Source organism: Anas acuta, chromosome Z, assembly GCF_963932015.1.
Source record: "Anas acuta chromosome Z, bAnaAcu1.1, whole genome shotgun sequence".
Taxonomy (NCBI): Eukaryota; Metazoa; Chordata; class Aves; order Anseriformes; family Anatidae; genus Anas; species Anas acuta.
Genome location: NC_089017.1, coordinates 29,854,035 through 29,875,038, shown reverse-complemented (window position 1 = coordinate 29,875,038; position 21,004 = coordinate 29,854,035). Strand labels below are relative to the sequence as shown.

The 21,004-nt window shown below is 35.7% G+C and overlaps 1 protein-coding gene across 13 annotated transcripts in view; it reads right to left on the bottom strand.

Annotated features, from left to right (window-relative positions):
* Positions 1-21,004, bottom strand: part of CCDC171 (coiled-coil domain containing 171) — a 172,573-nt gene that overhangs the window by 105,409 nt on the left and 46,160 nt on the right. For all 13 annotated transcript variants that reach the window (XM_068666401.1, XM_068666408.1, XM_068666409.1 and 10 more), the window contains 4 exons: positions 11,284-11,386; positions 6,263-6,366; positions 3,311-3,400; positions 1,210-1,410 (listed from right to left, as the gene is read on the bottom strand). In XM_068666401.1, coding sequence (XP_068522502.1) covers positions 1,210-1,410; positions 3,311-3,400; positions 6,263-6,366; positions 11,284-11,386 — 498 coding nt within the window. The remainder of the gene's footprint in view (positions 1-1,209; positions 1,411-3,310; positions 3,401-6,262; positions 6,367-11,283; positions 11,387-21,004) is intronic.

Sequence of the window (21,004 nt, the reverse complement as noted above, 5' to 3'; positions counted from 1 at the left end):
AGTCAATAAACCAGTGGAAAGGTTCCCACTGTTTGCCAGGGGCCCCAGTGAAGCTTTAAATCAAGAAATTGTGGATGACTAAGTTGAGGAACTATGGTCTTCCTGAGACCTTTCCATTGCACTTAGGTGCGTTTTCTCACAATTATTTAATGGTATTTTAACTTTAAAAAAAAAAAAAAAAAAAAGTAGTTCAGTTTGTTTTTACTTCATTTTTGGCAGATCTTCTATTTCCCCAAGGAAAATGCAGTGTGCCACCATCATAGCATTTTTGCTTGAGCTGTGATAAACCGAGGATGATAATTATCCATTTGGCATGAAAATAAGGGATCCCAAGACCCCAAATCAATTCACACATGTTGAATGCAACCACAGTGCTGTAGACATGCTGACTTTACAATATAACCAGGCTTCTAGTTTCCTTCACTTTAATCATTATCTGATGTGTGTATAACAATTCCAGCTGCTTCATGTGGACACTATTTAAATACCAGACTGCTAGGGAGGTGGAAAGAATGTTCCCTTTTTACTCAGTTGGCATCCAAATTTAAATTTGTGGAAGTAATGAGCTCAATATGCACAACAACAATGATAAAGAAAATCATTGCTATTGCTAATACAGAACTACTTTACTGGGGGGAAATAATAAAGCAACAAAATTAACATCTGTAAACAAATACAAGGAGAGAGAGAGAGAACAGTTCTGAGATAAGATTTTTTTTAAGCAATTCCCACTTGTAGCACACCACAATGAGCTAAAAGGTCACAAATAAGAATTTTTTAGTTTTTTTTGTCAGGCATGCAAAATTACCTCAATTCCACATTTGCTATCTATCAATTGCTATGTGAATCTGTAATTAACAACATGTGAAGATGATACTGTTGTAGGTTCCAACCGTAGAACACTCCTGTTAACTTTCAGTTTGAAAGAAAGAAAAAATGTTCATTGAGCGTATCCGTTTAAATAATTTCAGTTGTTCAAACGCTCAAAATACTGGAAGAGTTAAGATATTAGTTCCAACACAGACGGAAGCAGAAACAATATATCCTGAGATCTTGTAGATATTAAATACATTTTTAAAAATACATATCTTAAAATCATATTTTGGGGATAAATGTTAAGTCTAAAGGTAACCATCTGATATATGTAAATGTACAAAGTAGAGATTAAATAAAGACTCTTTTTGACAGTCATCTTGTCTCTGGTAATACCTCCATATCCTTCTGGTAAGCCCTGGTAAGCTTCTGGATTTCATTTTCAGATTCTGTGGCACATACTTTCTCCTTCTCCCAGCACTGCTGTACATTCTGTAGCTCCATTTTTAAAGCTCCTATTAAAATCTCTTTGTCTGCACACTTAGTATGCAGATGATTTAACTCTTTATTGGCATCAGCCAGGTTATCCTGTGCTTCCTGTAGAACAGACACAGAACAGAAAAGTTGGTACCTTACTGCAGACCTCTGCATCTGAGGAAGTAAACATTCACATTGCCATGTGTTCAGAAGACTCCAGGCTAATCTGACTACATCTTGCCAATAATGGATTCTCAAAATTGACAACAGTCCTTTTCTGCAGCTTAGAACTAGACAGCATCAGAAATCCATCTCAGAAAGTTAAAAACTCCACGGTACACTGACTTATCTTTTTGAATTCAAAATCCAGGTTATCTCCCCAAATGAGAATTCAGAAGTCATGAATGCAAATTATCCTCCGCAGAGTGAATTGGTCTTTGAGACAGTGAAAGATTTTTTTCATAAGTAAATCTTTGATCCATTACAGCCAGGTTGGTGGACAACAGAGCTACTGTGAACCACTATATTCTTTATCTGCATGGAAAAAAATAATAATTTGAGGACTCCCTTTGGAGGTTTGACCATGAATAGAAATTAATCATCAGAAATGGTCGTAAAGATCATGTTACCAATACCAAATCTCACAAGATAAAGAATTTATTAAACTATCCCTTATAAGACAAAAGATTGCTGACATATACATGCTTACCCTTCCTACAAGTACTGGACTTCCAGAACTGCTAAAGTTTGTTAAAGGTCAAAATAAAAGCATTGTTTCTTTTTCATACAACCATAGCTGCTTACATGGAAAATATAATAGTAAAGATGCTTCCAACTCATTAGACAATGACTTTTCTTCCTCTTAATGAAAATATTACAATATTAAAGCACCAGTAAGTTTCTAACAAATGTTTTCAGGGTGGATCTAGTTTTCAATCATTTATTAAATCTTATCACTGAAGATTTAAAGTGACTGTGTGCATACACAATCACTTAGTATGTACTACATACAAAGCAGCACCATCTGTGTGCAGAAAAAGCATTTTTGCTTGAAGAGTAGACATATCTGTTGCAATAGGGTCTGCAAATAATAAAGCACCTAAGCTTTAAAAAGACCTTGTAACAGAAGCAGAAACCATAAGTGTCCTGAACATAAACTAGTTAGTAAAGAAAATTCACATCAGATGAAAGGATATGATGTTTAAGTATAAACGAATACAAAGATTTAATGAATGTTGCAGAAATATCTCTGACTAAATTGAAGTGATGAAGCAGTATATCGCCTGCAAAACAATCTGAGAAACATTGGGAGTAGAGACATTCTATTTTGGCAGTAATATAATACACTGCCAGTTGGAACATTTAAGTTTAACCATGACCTCAGGACTTCCTCACTCTCTTGGCCACTGATGTAACCAGACAGGACATTACAAAAGTGGTATGTTAGCCAAAAAAAAAAAAATCTCTTTATTCAAAAGGTTTCTGAAATGTCTTTACTGGTATATCTTACTTTACCAGTAAAGTAATACAACTTTACCAGTAAGATATACCAGTTCCCAGGTATATCTTACTGGTATACCTAATGCACCTAATGCTTCATACATATATTGTCTGTTTTGATAAACAAAAACTAAGGATGGACATCTTTAATAAAATCTCCGTTCACATAAACAGAGATAACGTTCTTTCCTAATTCTTAGTTTTCTTGATAAAAGTAGATGCAGTTAGTTAAGAAAAAAACTACTGAAAGTCTTCTCAATATAAAACAATACTTTGCAAATTGAAAAACAGATTTCGAATTATTTCAGAAGTGCAATCATTGAAATGTTCAGTTATGTAGACTCAGGTGGTAACCAGAATGAGATAGAATGACTTCACACAAGCTTCCAGAGTAACTAGTCTGCTCAACAGAATACAATGATTCAGAGACTTATTCAGATACGATGAAAAGATAACTTAAATCCAGATGGATACGTTTTAAAGAACTTTCAAATTTGATGTTAAGTTCATGAAACCATACCTTAAGGTCTTGACTTAAAGCATACATTTTCTCTTTGGATATCTCAAGTTCTTTTGTCATCTTTTCACACAAAGCCGTCATTTTCCCAAGCTGTAAAAAACACAGAGGTCAAAAACACTCTTACAGAAGACCTATATAATCACTTGAATATAAAGGAAGAATTTTGTATAATAAATTTGTTTTCAATTCCTTTGACAATATTTATACTCTCCACTATCTGAATAATGTGCTATTAAAAAAAAAAAAAAAAAAGAAGAAGAAGCCCTAAAAACTGTTTTATAGTGATTTACGATAAATAGCAGTGACTAAATCCCAAACAGAGCCCATCATTAACTTTCCCATCAACTCTCAAAATATCTGACAAAAACATAGACTTTGAAGTGTGTTTAAAATGCAGTAAGTTCAAATTATGATTCGGGGAGTGGTTTGAGAAAACAAGCTTGCAAAGTCACTGGCCTTTTGCACAAAGTGTCCAGCTAAGAGAATAGTCTCTTGCTTTTTACTGAGTGCTGCCCAGCAGTCAGATACCAAGAAGCAGCAGTAATGATCCCAAGAGCGACGTGTGGTCTTGTCAACTTTTTTGATTTTAGAAGCAACCACCTTAGTGCTCCATAATGACCACTAGCTTAATTTTCAGGAAAAAAAAGATAATAACACATCGCTATAATCTTTGTTGTTGGTTACCTGATGATAAGGTTAGTTACACATTCATCTGAAATAAACCATCAAATAGATATGTACTACACTGAAGGCTACTGCTCACACCTGAACATTCAGGAACAACTCCTAAGTAAAATATCCCATTTACAAAATTTACAAATTACTCTGAAGTTTTTGTTGTTGTTGTTCAAATTCAGATCAGAAGACCTGGCAGAACCCTCAGAAATAATTATGGTAAATTGCAGACTGCAGTTGGAATATTTCCAGTCTTTTTACGGTTAGTAACGGTTTAGTAGCCGTTTCTCTCTCCCCAAGCATATTCTAGCCTCTGCACTAGAGCCTCTGCACATTCTGCACAGAAAGTCAAAAGCTTATTCTCCATCAAAAACAAAACACGCATACAACTTTCAGTCACACAAACAAACTGTATCACTTAATCTAGTCATTAACACAGTAAATTAAAGGTGACAAATTACAAGTTTACCAGTATATTTCACATGCCCACACAGGTGTACATGTATATTAATAATTCCATCAGTATGTGCGGTATTGTTGGAAATCTCACTACAAAAATAACCACTACATAATTACTCAAAACTAAACCGTTACTGCTGTGTATTAAAACATCCTATTTTTATTGCACAGTGCCCTTCATAGTCCCTTTGAGTTTCACTGTATTATTACAAACGGTTTTATTACTATACATATATAATATACAAAAAACAAAAGCAGTGTTATCTTTGGGGATGGGGTAATCAAGAAGGACAGAGCACTGCCCTTTCTGTGCACCATGAAGGTGCTCGGTGATCTCTGGCTCTGTATGACAACTTCAGGGTCAGTCACATGCAGTCCTACTGGGAAGTCTTGTGGCAGGTCATCAGTTGGTCCTGCTCTGCTTGCGATTTATTTTTCTTGACAGTTCATTCTTCTTTCTGTCAGAATACTCTCTTTGCTTTCTTAGCAGCCACCCCCTTGGTCTCCCCACTGCTGTCTCTGGCACGGTTTCACAACAAAGCACATCACTAAGCCAAAGCCTGCTGAGTCGACTTTTCAACTGTGCTGCACACCACGTGACACTCCTCCTCCCAAATAACAATTCGCTGTGGGTAATATGTTCCTAGTTACTCTGCAGCTTCCAGACTTGGGTCTCAGAAGAGTTTCATAATGACTATACACGTCGGCTCTCTTATCTCACTGGGAGAGACCTAACAGTGCTTGCTGTTTACAAAAGTATAATTGTTTCCATGGTCACTTATTTTTGCGCCCACTGAACAAACTCAAAGGTCTTCCAGGAGACCATGCATTTTCCTGTAAGAGGGGCAAAGCTGATATACTTTTTTTTTTTTTTTTTTTTTTTTTTTAATATTGTGAATGCCTAGCTAGACTATGCATTTATCAAAACAGAAGACAAAACCTAGAAATGAAAAACCAGTACTGGCATTTTTACAGTCTTACTACACCTTGGTCTTCTGTATTTGCCAATGTTATCCAAAGATAAGCTAATTAAAATTTTGTACAGAAAAGCTTTAACAAAGTGTAGTTAACTTCTCTCTACAGCCTTTAAAGCTACAAATTCATAAAACATTTAAACCCAAGAGGATTAATTTAATCACATTAGCAATACAAATGAGAAAATAAATGCAAGATTGTGACTTTTCAGACAGTAAAATAAAAGGTCAGTACAACTGCATGAAAAGCTTTTCTTTTTTTTCATGGGTAAGACTCCAAAATTGAAATGTATCAATTGCCATCTTAGGTATCTTAAGGAAAGTACTGTCAAGGTACTATTTTACTTCAAAGACTGCAAAACACCATCAAAAAGTAGAGACTTCATCATAAACACACTCATCTCAGAAAATTATGCCACTTTTTAAATATACAAGGGAATGCATATTTGCATATCTGATACAAATGACTGTTGAGTCTTAAGTGGTATTTAGGAGTACTGTAGTATACACTGCCCGAACTCTTACATCTTGTGTTCTTTTAACTGAAATCCTAGATATGGAAGACCTATTTCCATGAATGATTATTGAAAATAATAAGCCCAAAAAATTAAAAAAAAAAAAAAAAGTGGGAAAAAAAAACTCTTTTCCCCGCCCCCCCAAATATAAGTGAAACTTTACCATAGGGCAAGCTTAGAGAAATAGTAGTGACAGAGGCTATTTCTTTTCGTATATGTGAAGCTGTCAGCTCAACATTCCCTCTCTTCTGACCTTTGTTACAAGCAAAGCGTATGTACTGCTGCAGGCTGAAGGCAATACATATAGAGCCAAACAGTGCAAGTGTTACCTCATTAGACGTATCTTCCAGCTTGTTCTGGTAAGCTGTCAAGGTACAACTCAAAGTCTCAAGGACAGAGAAGCTTGAAGATTTATCTTTGTCCTTACAAGTGCCTAAAGAAAAATAGAGAATGAAAATTAAGCCCATAAAGCCACAGAGAGAAAACTACTCGCACTGGATGAGAAATATTAAAATTAGTTAGGGCTTCAGTGACAACACAAAACACTGAAGCCTTGCTTTCCACAAAAGATAAAGCTGAATAGCCATACCTTCATAGCAAATACAGCTGAAAGACATTTGTATAAAAGTTTTAATACAAGATACAGGACTGTAAATTCTGGATTACATTTTTACCTAATGTATTTGGTATGCAGTCTCATATATAATTTCTACAGTGGTCAAAACTGTGTCATTCAGTCAGACCAGCCAACATTAAAACCACACAATAACACACTTTGAAAAACACATTGCCTGAAAGTTAAGTATGTTACACTTTTCTTGACATTATTTTGCTGTTGTGACTAAGCATGCAAATTATAATGTAGTACTTCATTTACTCAAAGCTTTACTGAGCCAAAGATCACATGACTATATTATGCTTGGAGAGGTCTTAAAAACCTTTTAAATGATCTTGAATTTCATTCCAAAGGAAATAATAAAAAAAAAAATTATTATCTGTCTGCAGAGTCCTACATAATGTTTCAATTATAAATCTTCAAGCTGATATATCCATTATATACACACTATACTTATTTATTAAACTTTTAGATGGAGACTTCTAATCTGGTTGCCTTAATTAGGGACATATGAACAAGTCTGAACATTCCAAAGCCTGTAGTACAATGTGCTAAGAAAGCAAAACAACCCTATATTGATCAAGAGGTCACAAGATGTCAGCTGATATTAAATTTCCCAGAAAAACGTACTCGTTTTTTCTGGTGTTACAGCAAAATAGCAAGTTATTGACAGATTCCTCTTCTCAGCTCTGTTTATATTAGTATGCAACTTTTATAAATCCATTTTGTAACAAATGATAACATCACCTTTTCCTCAAGCCTTAGAGATAAGAATGTACAGGGCTTTTCCCTATTACCCACTGCATGAATATTTTGAAGCGATCCTATTGTACAGAAAAAAAGAAAAAAAAAAAAGTACTATTCTTCTACACTTCTAGCTCCAAGAAAGCTGTTATGAGTAATGTGCAATTATCATCAGTTTTCCCAGAATGGCTCATAAAGTCAAATCAGATACTAAATACTAAGTCTTTTCATTGGGACAGTCTCAGTCCTGAATGAAATTTTGTCAGTCAGAGAAGGTGTCCTTACAGACTTCCAAGTTGTTACATTTTTATTTTTTTTATATAATTCTATGGTTAGTATTATCTAATTAGTATGACATTCTAAAAAATGAGACATCCTGTATGCCACACATAACACTATTGTTAGTGGAAAACCTGCACACACATGCAAGTTAGAAAACACTGCCAACATCCATTCTGAAAATTTAAGTTTTAAATTAATTACTGACTTCTTTCCCAGCCCTTCAATGCCAGAAAGCATAGAGTATGGCTGAGTACTATTCAGATTGGACACTAACTTTTCTATTCAACTTGCTGGCCGGCTGTTTCTGTCAAAGTTATGCCTAGAAAAACCAATTACAGTTTTGTAAATTTGTTTTCAGTCTCAGGAGCATAATCTGCCCTACAGCATAAAAGTGAACTTAGAAAGAATGCACGTAAAAGTGAATTTAAAAATAAGGCACATCTCTAGGACAGAATGCTGCTCTGTCTTATCAGGTACCTCCAGTGGACAGCTACATGTATTTTCCACAGGTTCTAACCATCTACAGAGTCAGGGAAAAGCAACATCTTCTCAATGGGAGTCCAGTGCCCTGACTCAAAACTCAGAGTCTTAGAACTGTCCCAGATGGCAATTTAATACACTTACAATCATTCTGAGAAAAAAATCATAAAATCTGACCTTTTGTGAGAAGTTCAGATTTTAGACATAAGTAACAGATCTGTAACACCTTACAGTACTGCCGTTTTACCATAGCTAAAGTTAAGGATGCACAGGACTCCAGTGCTGTCTTTTCAATTACAAAAGCAATTTTATTTTTTGTAGGAACACTTAGCAGTGAACCTGCACAGAAAAAATAAATAAATAAATAAATAAAAATACTGTTATTCCCTACTTCTAGCTCCAAAGAAGCTGTAACATGGAGTTATCATCAATTTAAAATAATAGCCATTAAATCAATCTAGCAGTTGTCTTCCAATCCATATTTTTCATCAAGCTGTCTAAAAAATGTATCTTCATTTCTGAAGTCCCAACCTCCAGTGCTGTCCCTAAAACATGCCTTTGAACTGTCTTAATTTACATCATGGTTGCCAAGAACAGACTTTTGCCAGTAAACTTTCCATCCTGGCATTCTTTGCCTTTGCTGCAACCTTATTTTCTAGGCAGCCCAGCTTGCCAACAGAAATACCAGATTCCACCTTCCTGCATTAGCTGAAAACAAGCCTACAGCTTTAATACTGGCCAAATGTTGTCTGTTTCCATACAGCTATGCAGGAGACATGCAACATAATCCAAACGGCACTCTCTTGCTGGAGAGGCCCTACTTAGCAACAAGGGGGAAAACAATACTTGAAGCATTTGCCCAGTATCACCTAAGAGTTTTGGGGAAAAATCTGGGGAAAATGCCAGGTTCAACATGACTCTGACAGAAGGTAAAAAGATGAGTAAACTACTCTTTCAGTCTTTCAGCTTATTCAAACAGCTAAAACTCTTATCTCTTTATACTTAATTCACAATTTTCTTTTTTTTTTTTCAGATTACTGCAACTTTTTTTTTCTTTTTTGCTTAAAATGAAGACAAATTTCCCTGAGCTCACATCCTACAGGTGAAAAATTGCAAAATATGACAAACTGAATATGAACAAACTGAAATCATGCAAATTGGCCAGTAACAGTAACAATGCTGTGGAATATTTATAAAGGTCACTTAAAAAGAGGAAGATGTAGATTGTGCTTCTTAGTTTGGAATCTATAAAGATTTATTTTGTTTTAATTTCTTTCAATCTGACAAATATAAAGTCTTCTTCTCTTCCTGGATAGCTCCAAAAGCACAGCAACTATCAGCACTTAAATGAAGGGTCTGGAGCCTTTATATTGACAGATTTTTAAGGCCACTTTTTTGACCACTGGAATTGAAAGTTTAAAGAAAAAAAATCAAAACAAGGAAGATTGTCCAGTCAACTGTGGCTCATGTAGCATCAATTCCCCACTTCTGCTAATTAAACTATGAAAATTTACCAATGATTTTGACTTTTACTGGCATCAAGGTGTATCCGTTTCAAATAAGACATTTTTCTTGAAAAATGATATTGTTAGATAATAAATTCCTAAGAGTAACACATTAAGCTGAGAGCATTAAAAATGTTAAGTTTCACACTTTAAAAGCATACTGAACATGTAGAACAAATATATTCGTCAACATCCACTTCAGTATTAAAGACTCAATCTACAGCAGTGCTAAATTTGACTTTCTTCCACAACTAAGCCTCTACAGAGACACTGAAGCTTAAAAAAAGATCCCTTTAAATAAGATCTTTGGAAGTTTACCTCAAACAACAAAAGCAAATTAATACTGAAGTTACCAAATCCCTAATAAGATAGAAACAGGTTAAAGCTGTTCTCTGTGAAGTTTATCACAAGGGAGAACAGAAAACCTACCCAAAAGACAATTACTGCTTTGGAACTGCACTTTGGCAGCAGCATCCAGCTCCCTCCAGAATTGCAGTATCCCCTCTGGGCATGTGGAACTTTTCAAGATTGAGGAAAACATACAGATTTGAAGAGCTTTTCAGTCTGACATATCTGCAGTAAACCTATAGGTATTACCCACAGGAATTACACTTACAATTACAGAATAAGACTGATACCAGCTCCCAAATAAAAGTTATATAGCCCATCATATAATATAAATATCATCATATGATATAAAATCAATTTATCACATATGCAAGGCTAGGCCTTTGAGAACAACAGAATTTCTAGGAAGTTCCTTTACTCTATTTTAACAGTACTAGGCCTTAAAAAAATCTTAATTTATATGTGTATCTTTCCCTAAAGATGTTATACTACCTTTTATGTCTATTGGTGCTAAACATTGCAGAAACTTGTCATCACAATTTAAATCAAATAAATTAATTTGCCCTTTAAGAAACTTTTGATCTGTTTTTGTTTTGTTTCGTTTGTTGTTGTTGTTGTTGTTGTTTCCAGTTTATTTGCTCTGTAAACTGGAAGCTTTTTGTGTCTAGCATATGACTTTCTAACAGAAATCACATGGAGAATTTTTCGTATACATAGCGTTAAATGAACATTTCAAATGAGAAAAGTGTATTGTTTTCACCCTTTAAAAAAGATCACAAGCTTTTATGTTAAAATTCTGTTTGTTAGCCACAATTTCAAATGTTTATGCACGCAGCAGTTTGTTGACTGACAACTACTAACTTGCAATTCATTATAATTAGAAGAGAAAAATAATTGTATTAGATCAAATGAATGCAATGAATGCAATACAATACTAGTGCACACTCAACAGCAAAAAGTATTGTGTTATATCATGTGTCCTACACAACCTTTTTGAATATATGACCTTTAAGTTGCTGAAGGTTGCCTGAGAATTTGGCTCAGTTCAGGCAAAACATCTGTTCCCTTTGCAGGTATACTGTAAGGACTTTTTTCTCAGTTGGATTTAGAGCACAGCAAGTGAGCCCTTTTCTGACCGATCATATACACCCCAGCATTTGTAAATCAAGCTCTGGGCTGACAACAGCAGGTCCACATTCCGTCACCCTTTCTCAGCTAGGAAGGCCATTTGACTGCTGTGAGAACTGCTCTTATCATGTCATCAAATCAAAGCATGTTGAGAAGAGGGAATGCAAGAGGCATCTGCAGAATTCCCACAATGTAGTGACTTTGGAACATTGACAGATGCATCTGTCATTTTATACCTTCAACTAACCTGCTGTCCGCTGGCCTGACATAGCAAAGCTGTCCAAGAGTAACTCCAGCTCTCTCATGTTGTTTTCATACGTCTCTGTTAGAAAGACCTGGTGTTTCTTGGCCTTTATTTGACAGGAGAGACAGACAGGAGAAGAGGGGGAAAAAGAAATCCATTAAAATAGTAAACATAAGCAATACAGATCATGGTATTTTTATTGTCTTTTACATTTAGATTCATGTTATACTTTTAACACTTCTTTTCCTGAGTCAAATGAGCTAATACCACAAATAATTAACAGGGTTTCATGGAAACTTGAAACACATTTAAAATAGAAGATAAGGCTTCAGGTAGTCAAAATAAAAATAAGAATTGGTCTAGAAGATCTTCTGCTTTAAAAATATCTTAATGAATGATGCTGCCCATGAAGCAATATGCAAGCAACGAAATCTATTGTTATACCCTACAAGGGCATCCAGAAAGACACCAAACTACTGGCAGACAGTCTAGAAATTCATGATTTGGCACTCTGTCAAATCCCACACCTATTCTCATTGCATACCTGCCTACTTCAATTGTTAATATCTTCCAAGCTTGATAGTTATTTCCTCAACCTCAGAAACTTCTCCCTATGAATGGAATGTAAAGCAGCAGAGCCTTTCAGCTTCTAGCATTGAATTTTCTTAAAGAAAGCTGTTAAGTGCAGCTTATGCTCAAATTAAAACACTTTTTATATTGAGGGTAGAATGGTATTATAGCAGAGTTTTTAATCAATGCAATAATATAGACTGTATCATATAGTTCTTTCAATTTATATCCAATATTAAAACTTGCAGCTTTCAAAGACTGCTATTACAGATGCTTCTGTAATTCCAGACAAGACCAACATCCTGTTGGACATATGTAGCTTTGACTTCTAAAAAGAAAAGTATAGTTTTAGATGATCATTGACAAAGTGTGTTACAACTCACAAGTTTAAAAAAAAAAAAAGAGTAAACTAGATTTAAATTTTTTTCATAATTTTCTTATAACTAGGTTTATGTTCAAAGATGTCAAAGGTTATGTTCAAAGATGTTATGTTCAAACTAATTATTTTTAATTATTCAGTTTTATTCTAAATTCTAATACTTATTTGACTGATTTCCACTTCTACTTTGTTATGGACGTTTACCCTCTTTGCACTGAGAAAAATCCTACTGTTTTGTATCATATCTATAAACTATTGCTTTAATTATGCTTCACTGCACATGTAAAGACCCAGTCAATTTCTTAAGTGTGGGAAACATCCTCCCTAAGAAAACTGCTACTGCTACATACTGGTAGTGTATAACTGGCAGGCAAAAAAAAAAAAAAAAAAAAAAGAAAAAAGAAAGACTTATTTAATTCTCTGCAGTGTTCTTCACTACTCAGTTTAAATATTTTATAAATTTGCTTTGCTCTTTCAATTTTAATTATATGTACTGTATATCAACTAATATATTATTCATGTGTGTATTTCAATGTTAGGTCCCCTGTAGCATTTACACGCCTTTCCTTGTGTGAGTTTGTACTACACTTCATAAAGAATTTCCAAACCACTTCTATATATTTAAAAATAAGAAAGTTTTAATTTTTAGTCTATAAAATTTTCTATGTAGAGAGAGATTGTATTTGCTGAAATCCAGTAAAAATAGTTTACAGGATGCAAATATAGTAAATTCATTACTGTCCTGTACTGATATAATCTCAGAGACCTCAGTTATTACAGATAAGTTAACAACATGATCAGATCATTGTAGAATAAACATTCTTTTTTATATAAAGCACTCCAGCACAGACAAAAGCAAACTAAATCTTCCCAGAAAAACCCTTTCCCATGAAAAATTCAAATGTGAGAATTCTTTTTCTCTATCCTAATCCAATTTTTTCATTTGGTTTAGTTAATTTACCACAATTTAAACAGTATATTGCAGTTTATTTAGTCTTCACTACTGTTCTGTGCTTTATTTGCTAACTGCATCCATACTCTCTAAACCAATTTCAGTCTCTGTTTTTCAACAGCAATAAAGATCAAAGCAAAATTCTTTAGACTAGCCAGTTTCTCCACACTTCTGCTGCAAAAAGAATTGTATCCTTCCTTTCTAACTCCCATTTTCAATCACTCTCTCCCATTATTAGAAATGAATACTGTGAACTACAGCGTAGGAAATCCAGCCACTGTATAAGAGTACAAAAGGGTCTGAACATATCGATCTAACTTCTTATGTCTCACTGACAGGTACCTAATAAGAATGCGTAGAGTCATAAAATCATGGAATAATTTAAACTGACAGGATCTCTGGAGGTCATCTGGACCCACTCCCCACTCAAAGCAGGGCCATGCTTGAAGTCAGGTTAGGTTGCTCAGAGCACTGTCCAGTCAAGTTTGGAGTATCCTCAAGGACAGAGATTCGACAACCCCTCCAGGCAACCTGTTCCAATAGCTCACAATCCTCACTGTGAAGTGTTTTTTGTTGTGTGTGTTTTTTGTTTTTTTTTTTCCCCTTACAGGTAGTTAGAATTTCCCTTTCTAAAACTTCTGTTTGCTCTCATACTTGCACTGCACAAATCTAACGAGAGCATAGCTCAGTCTTCTCCAAAAGCACCCATCTGATAGTTCATGGCAGTAGCTGTAACTTCCTTAGTTTTCTTTTCTTCAAGACGAACAAACACAGAGAGCATATATAACTCTGCTTTGAAAGGGGAAATGGAGTCCACTAGAGTGTAGAAGTCAAATATAATCAGTTGCAGCTGCTGAAAGATCTCTGCCAGATCCAACTATTCGAGCAGATGAGATTACTTCTCTTCCAGCACCTCCATCCATCATCACGTTTGCGTTAGGGGATGTCATGCCTGTGTGAATACTTGTATGAACGTTCCCTAGATTACTTCAAAAGGGAAATTAGGTGACAAAGTGCTAAAGCCTTTACATAAGGATGGTTTGCTTCCCAGCCCTTATGAGGTGAAAGACCACTTGTAAAGTAAGCCTTTTGCTGACTTTTCTTCACTTCATGCTGATCAGGAGTGACCATCCTTGAGCTTGGAGGTGATCTTTGAAAATCAAAGGCAACAGAAAACCTCCAAGAATGAACAAGGACCTCCCAGGTAAATTCAAATACATAAAGAAAGCACACAAAAGGTGGAAGTGGGGACAGGTGACCTGGAAGAAATACAGAGACACTGTCAAAGCATAGAGGACTGAGCTTAGAAAAGCTAAAATCCACCTAGACTTGAATCTAGCAAGGCATAAAAAAGGCAGAAGTAAAGGTATCTTCACACAAATCCCTAGCAAAAGGAACACTGGGCAAAATGTGGGCCTGCTACTGACTGGGGAAGGAGATCTGGTGATGAGGACACAAGAAAGGCCTTCTCGACGCCTTGTTCACCTCAGTGCACAAGACCTGCCTTCATGAATCTCAGTTCCCCGAGACCAGTTGTAAAGCCTGGACCAAGATGATTTACCCTCAGTGGTGGAAGACCAGGTTAGGAAACATTTGAACAAACTGAATGCACACATACCTGTGGGACCAGATGGCATGAGAGATGGCAAGAGCTGAGCAAGTAGGCCAATGTAATTGTCAGGCCACTTTAAACTGTCTCTGAAATACCTTGGTGATCATGGGAGGTTCCCAAGGACTGCAAGAAAGCAAAGATCACTCCTGTATTCAGAAAGGGCAGGATAGAGGATCCAGGGAACTTCAGGCAAGTTGGCCTCACACTGATCCTTGAGAAGGTGATAAATAAGTAATTCGGGAAACCATTTCCATATACATGAAGGACAAGAAGGTGATCAGTAGTACTGAACATGGACATACAAAGAGGAAATCCAGCTTAACTAACCTGACAGCCTTCGACAGTGAGACAAATGTCTTCAAGGTTGAGGGGAAACGTCACGTCATTTATATTGACTTTAGTAAGTCTTTAGACATTGCCTCCCATAACATCATCATAGACAAAGTGATGAAATATTGGATAGATAACTGTACAATGAGAAAGATTTTAAACCGGCTTGTGGGGCTGTAAGCAGGCAAAGGGTTGTGAGCAGTGGCACAAAGCTGGTGTGGCTGGTATCCCAGTGTAGAGCTGATGCTGTCTAACATCTTCATTAATGACTGGGATGATGGTCAGAGTGCACCCTCAGCAGGTTTTCAGTAGAAAAGTGGAAGAATTGACTGAATCACCAGATGAATTTTGCTACCATTTAAAAGGCCCTGCAGCTACTGGAGAAATGGGCCAACAGGAACATTAGGAAGTGCAAGAAAAGGTTAAGTGCAAAGTCCTGCACCTGGGGAAGATGCACTTCCACATGGCAGCACAGACTGGAAACCAACTTGTGGTCAAGTGACCATGAGATAGCAATGTGTGTTTGAGGCAAAGAAGGCCACCAGTATCCTGGGCTGCACTACAAAGCCGTCACCAGCAAGTTGAGGGGAAGTGATACCTTCCCCTCTACTCAGCCCTGAGTCTGAGTAGAAAAAGACAAAGGGCCAAAGATGACACAGGGACTGGTAAAACTGTAATACAAGGAGAGGCAAAGAGAGCTGGGACTGTTTATCCTAGAGAGGAGAAGGCTCAGGTGGACTTACAATGTATGTAAGCACCTGACGAGAAGATGTGGAGAAAAGGAAGCCAGACTCCTCTGTGGCGCTCAGTCACTGGACAAGAGGCAATATACACAAACTAAACTACAAGAAATTCCATTTATATACAATAAAAAAACATTTACTGTGAGGATGGTCATACACTAGAACAGACTGTCCAAAGTCATTGTGTAGCTTCAGTCCTTGGAGATATTCAAAATCCAGCTGGATACAGTACTGAAAAACCTATTGTAGCTGACCTTGCTCTGAACAGGGGGTGGATTAGATGATATCCAGTGATGCCTGCCAGCATCAGTGACTCTGCCATTCTGTGTGATTATTCTGAAAGGAAGGTACCCACAGGGAAAAATGAAAGGATAGTCTGGTTGAAGCAAATAATACTTCCACTATCATGCCTAATTTCAAAAAGCCCAAGTGCATGCATGAAAATCACTTGAGAATTTTAAATTCTCCAAACTTATATTGAGTATTTCCTATCCCTCCCAAACACAATTCTCCCCCTCCAAAATATTCAGATTGGGAGGCTAGAAACCACATAATATGGCAGCAAAATCATACTTACTGAACTCAGAATATATGCTGGATTATAGCCCCTTTCCCAAGTCAAACCTCATATCATTAAGAAGGCTCTTAGTATTGCACAACATCTCTTGAGAACAGAAGAGGTTCTGGCAGAAGAATGTATTTCACTATATATTTACATAAACATCTAAAAACACAAGTGCGTTTTTCAAGACATTAAATAGAAGCCAAGTATTTTTTATTACAAGTATTGTAGGCTCCAACCAGGGGAAAATTCTTCCAAATGCTACAAATCTTTAAGTAAGAATAACTGGAACTATTAGGAAAACCTACTACTTGTATAAATTATTTCACCCACCAACAGAATTACAATAACCTTTCAGAGGCAGGCTATTTGCACTTATCTGGGCAACTCCCTACCACCACAGTTGCAGAGGTACTCTCATCTATAGTCTCCTATTTTGGTATCATTCCATCACCTGCTCCAGAACCAAAATTAAGTCCCATTGTTTGTTTGTTTGTTTGTTTTTGTTTGTTTTCTTTTTTGATTTATGTTGTGGTCTTTGTTTTTAGGATTTTCTAAGAGTGAACTCTGATGTTGAACAAAGTAAACATAAACCCTATTATACACGCTTCAAGAAGAGCCCATGTGACCTGATTCTGCAAATGTGTGCATATCAAGCTCAATACTACTTAAGAATAAACATGTAGGCAGGAGTCTGAGGCTCTTTCAAAAATAACTAAACAAAAACTCCAGATTATCAAACAAGGAACTGGGGTCCTGCCCTGCAATCTATTGCCATTATTCCATGAGGGATCTTCTCAGGAGCACTGCCTGTTTTATTTCCAGTTGCAGGGATTTTCTGTGTGGCTCTACTGCAAACAGACTAATTCAGTCACTTAGTGAGCAGTCCAAGTGAAATCCATTGATGTCAGAGCATGTGCCAAAGCTAGACATAGCAACACAGTCACTAAGAAGCAGCGTGTTCAGCTACTCCTTGAAAAGCATTTGGGTAAATGTTTTATAAAATAATCAGAATGCAGTGACCAAGCATGACCAAAGCAAATCAGTTACAGAACTAGCTCCAGAAGGCTGCTCCACAGTAAACAAAAAATTGGTTTTACCTGAGTGATGTTCTGTGTTGCAGGACAGTGGCACAATTTTTTAGCAACCAAGCATGAACTATATCAAAAACAAAACAATTCCTCCAATCCCCAACAATATAGTTCTTTAGGCTACTCTTTATTTTTGTTCAAGTTAAGTAGCTATTAAATACTTCACATTTTATTTATTTTCTCATATTAGCTAAAATTTTTGAAAGTTTGTAGAGCAGTCTTTAAAACATGCCTGGCCATGGGTAAATTAAATACAATTTCTCAAGAGATTTTGTGCCTCAGTTTTAATAACCTAATAAATAACCTAATAGTTTTAATAAGTTTTAATAACCTAATTAATAAATTCATCAAAAATGCTCAAGTTTTAAAAAGAACAATTGTAGTTTTCTAAAGAGAAGTTTGCAACAACCTTTTGGTAGAAGAGAATTTTGTAAGAGTTTCTCTTCAGGCTTTTTTGGTTGTTTAAGTCAGGTGTGTTTTTTTTCAAAAATTGGCAACTTCAAAAGCACTTCTCAGATGCCTGTCTTCAAACACTGGGACATCACAGTTTGAGTGACATCTCCAGAATAACTTATGAAATTGATTTCTTTGTAGAAGATCATTTAAACATATGCTTGTCATCAATGGGATTTATCAAACTGATTGGTCTTCTTAAACTGGGACAACAACAGAAGAAGGAACACTTGAGTTAAGGCAAGTAAAACAAGAACACAAAAGAAGGTGATACAGCATTTAACAATCCTTAGCACAAAATTAATGAAGACTGGGCCTCTGTCTTCTGTGTTGCTTTTTTTGTTTGTTTGTGTTTAATTGAAACAAAAAACTGTTCACAGTTAATCTTTGCCATTGAGTACCAGATCCTATTCCACAGAATTTGTAGAACAATCATAATATTCAGGGTGTTTTATTGTCTGTTCAATAGATAGTTGAGAGACTACTACTAAACAACAACAGTTATTGCCAATGTACATGAACTAGATTCTCAAATACTCCTGTCCTGACTTTCAGCTTGCAATAACCTACAGGGCTATTACAGACAGCCTAAATATATACACCGCATGACTGCATGCATGACTGGAAGGGAAAGATTTATATGCCACAAGGCAAAAGAGTCTGGGTGTAATCTATTACACTACTTATACACTAATTATACAATTATACTACTCCTCATAGTGTCTATACAAGGGGGAGGAAATGAATACACAATACATCCAGATTAAAGAAATTTACACTAAAATACACTATTCTTAATGACTGCAATTTCCTAATATGCATTCTGGTGAATTGGCAAGTTCCCCAAATTTCAATATACATTTCTCATAAAATAAAGGTTCAACGTCTCCCTCTTGTCTGGTACTAAGAATTAGTACTCATCCACTACTAGGTGCCAGAAATGTAAATACCCTGAGTAACTTTAAAACCTATTCAAGACACCGCTTATTCTTTCCATGGGGCAGGAATACAGCTGGGACTGTTTCAATTTAAAACAAGATCTGAATCACAATGGCCATTCTTCCAAATTCCTGTTCTTCAAGCTAAAATTTTTAAAAACCCTAGCTGGAAATAATGACAAGCTTGAGACCAATTTCCTCAGTAAAAACACAATGGAAATCTTGAGAGCCTGCTCATGCTGAACACTCATAAGCAGTTTTGTTTGATACCAACAGATTCTATCACATTTGATCCATGCAAATTTCTGGCAAACTTCTGCCACATGCTGATATTTAAAATTAAAAGCAGTGTAACTACTTTACTATACATTCAACTGAGCCATAAAAAAAAAAAATGTTCTTTTTGATATAAAAAGTTTCCAAAGAATGTATTTGGTCCCTTTGTTAAGTCTGTTTCTCTAAAAACAAACAGCCTTCACTGGTTTGATTATATTTCCCAAAACATTTTACAAACAAAAATGTTAACCTGTATTATAGCAGTATAGTGAGAAACCAATATAAGATTATGAGACTGGAGTGGAAAGGACAGGATGTCTAACGGTAGTATAAAACACAGGAAAGTAATGAACAGATCAAGAAAGCAGGATCGGAAAACGAAGGGATGAGAACACATTTCAACACAATTTTAGTATGTGTCTGATAATGTGAATGCATGTGAAATGCTATCTACATGTATACTCAGTTTTTGCTAGAGACTTCTGCTTTTACATTTCTGGGAAAAAAAAAAAAAAAAAGTTGCCCAGACTGAATAAACAAGACCACACACAGCCACTCCTGCTTCTCAAACAAATACAGCAAGTCTTCAGGAAAAATACAAAGCCATCCAAGGTGATAAAAACCTAAACCCAGAGGGAACCATTAATGCAACTCCACAGAAAATGAGTGTTTTTATTACCTGTTCAAGACAGTCCTCTGGTTTGAAATCACTCCATTGTAAAAATTAAAACAACCAGCTCTATGAACAAGACCCTTCTTTTAACCAAGACAATCTATTCTACTTTTTACCTTTCTATAATGTTCATTTTGAATACACTATTTAATAATTTTGCCATTACCAGAAACCTTAACTAAAACTAGAATTTTGTCCTGAATTTTTGTCTAATACAGCATAAATTTTACTACATAAAACACAAAAAGGAAAACTTGGATCACAGAGACAGCTAAGAAGTCTCTAATGTTCACAGTAGAAATATGTGATATTGAACATATATTTCATATGAATGCATACTAATCATTATTGACAGTAGTAAAGGGAGACAGTTGCTTTTCTAACTTCTTACTCCTTTGGTGCCATGTAAGATGACTTTTCCAGGTTGACTAGGCCAGCAAATGTCTGTTAATACACTTCTTCTTGCAGGAAAGAAGCTGTGATTCTCCCAGAAGGAAGAAGGGTTTTTTAATTTGTTTATCATTTATTGGTTACCAATCTGCATGAGAACTGAATATTAAGCCAATGTATGGAATAATTCCAAAATAAAAAGTAAGATTAATCATTTGGCATGAATCAATTGAAACTAGTAATCAGCTCTATGACAAAACCTAAATTCACTGAAGAGGTGAATGCTTTGCCATTCATACACACTAATTTTGTAGTTACTGGAAGAATGGCCAATCAATGTAATTTTGAAATGAGAATCCAAATACACTAAAACATTGGCAAGAGCAAAGACTGACATACAAAAGATCTATCATCTGTCAGAGGACAGAGTCATCTGATGCCAGTTAGTTAAAACGGATTTCAGTTATAAATGCACACTACAGATATCTATGAACTAATTCCTGTCTGAACTAAAGCGCATACAATTTTTACAGAAATCACACCCAATACTGACTTTAACATTCATGATGGATAACCCTTCAGCAATTTCACTCCAAAAGGCAGTTACACTTACAGGTTTCTTTTCCAATTCAGTTCTTACTTACAATTTTCACCTATTTGATTATCCATAGTCAAGGAAACTATAATTCAAGTCTACTTGTTCATGTTTTTGTTTACAGACTCTGAACATGTAACCTTTTAAAATATCTTTGGTT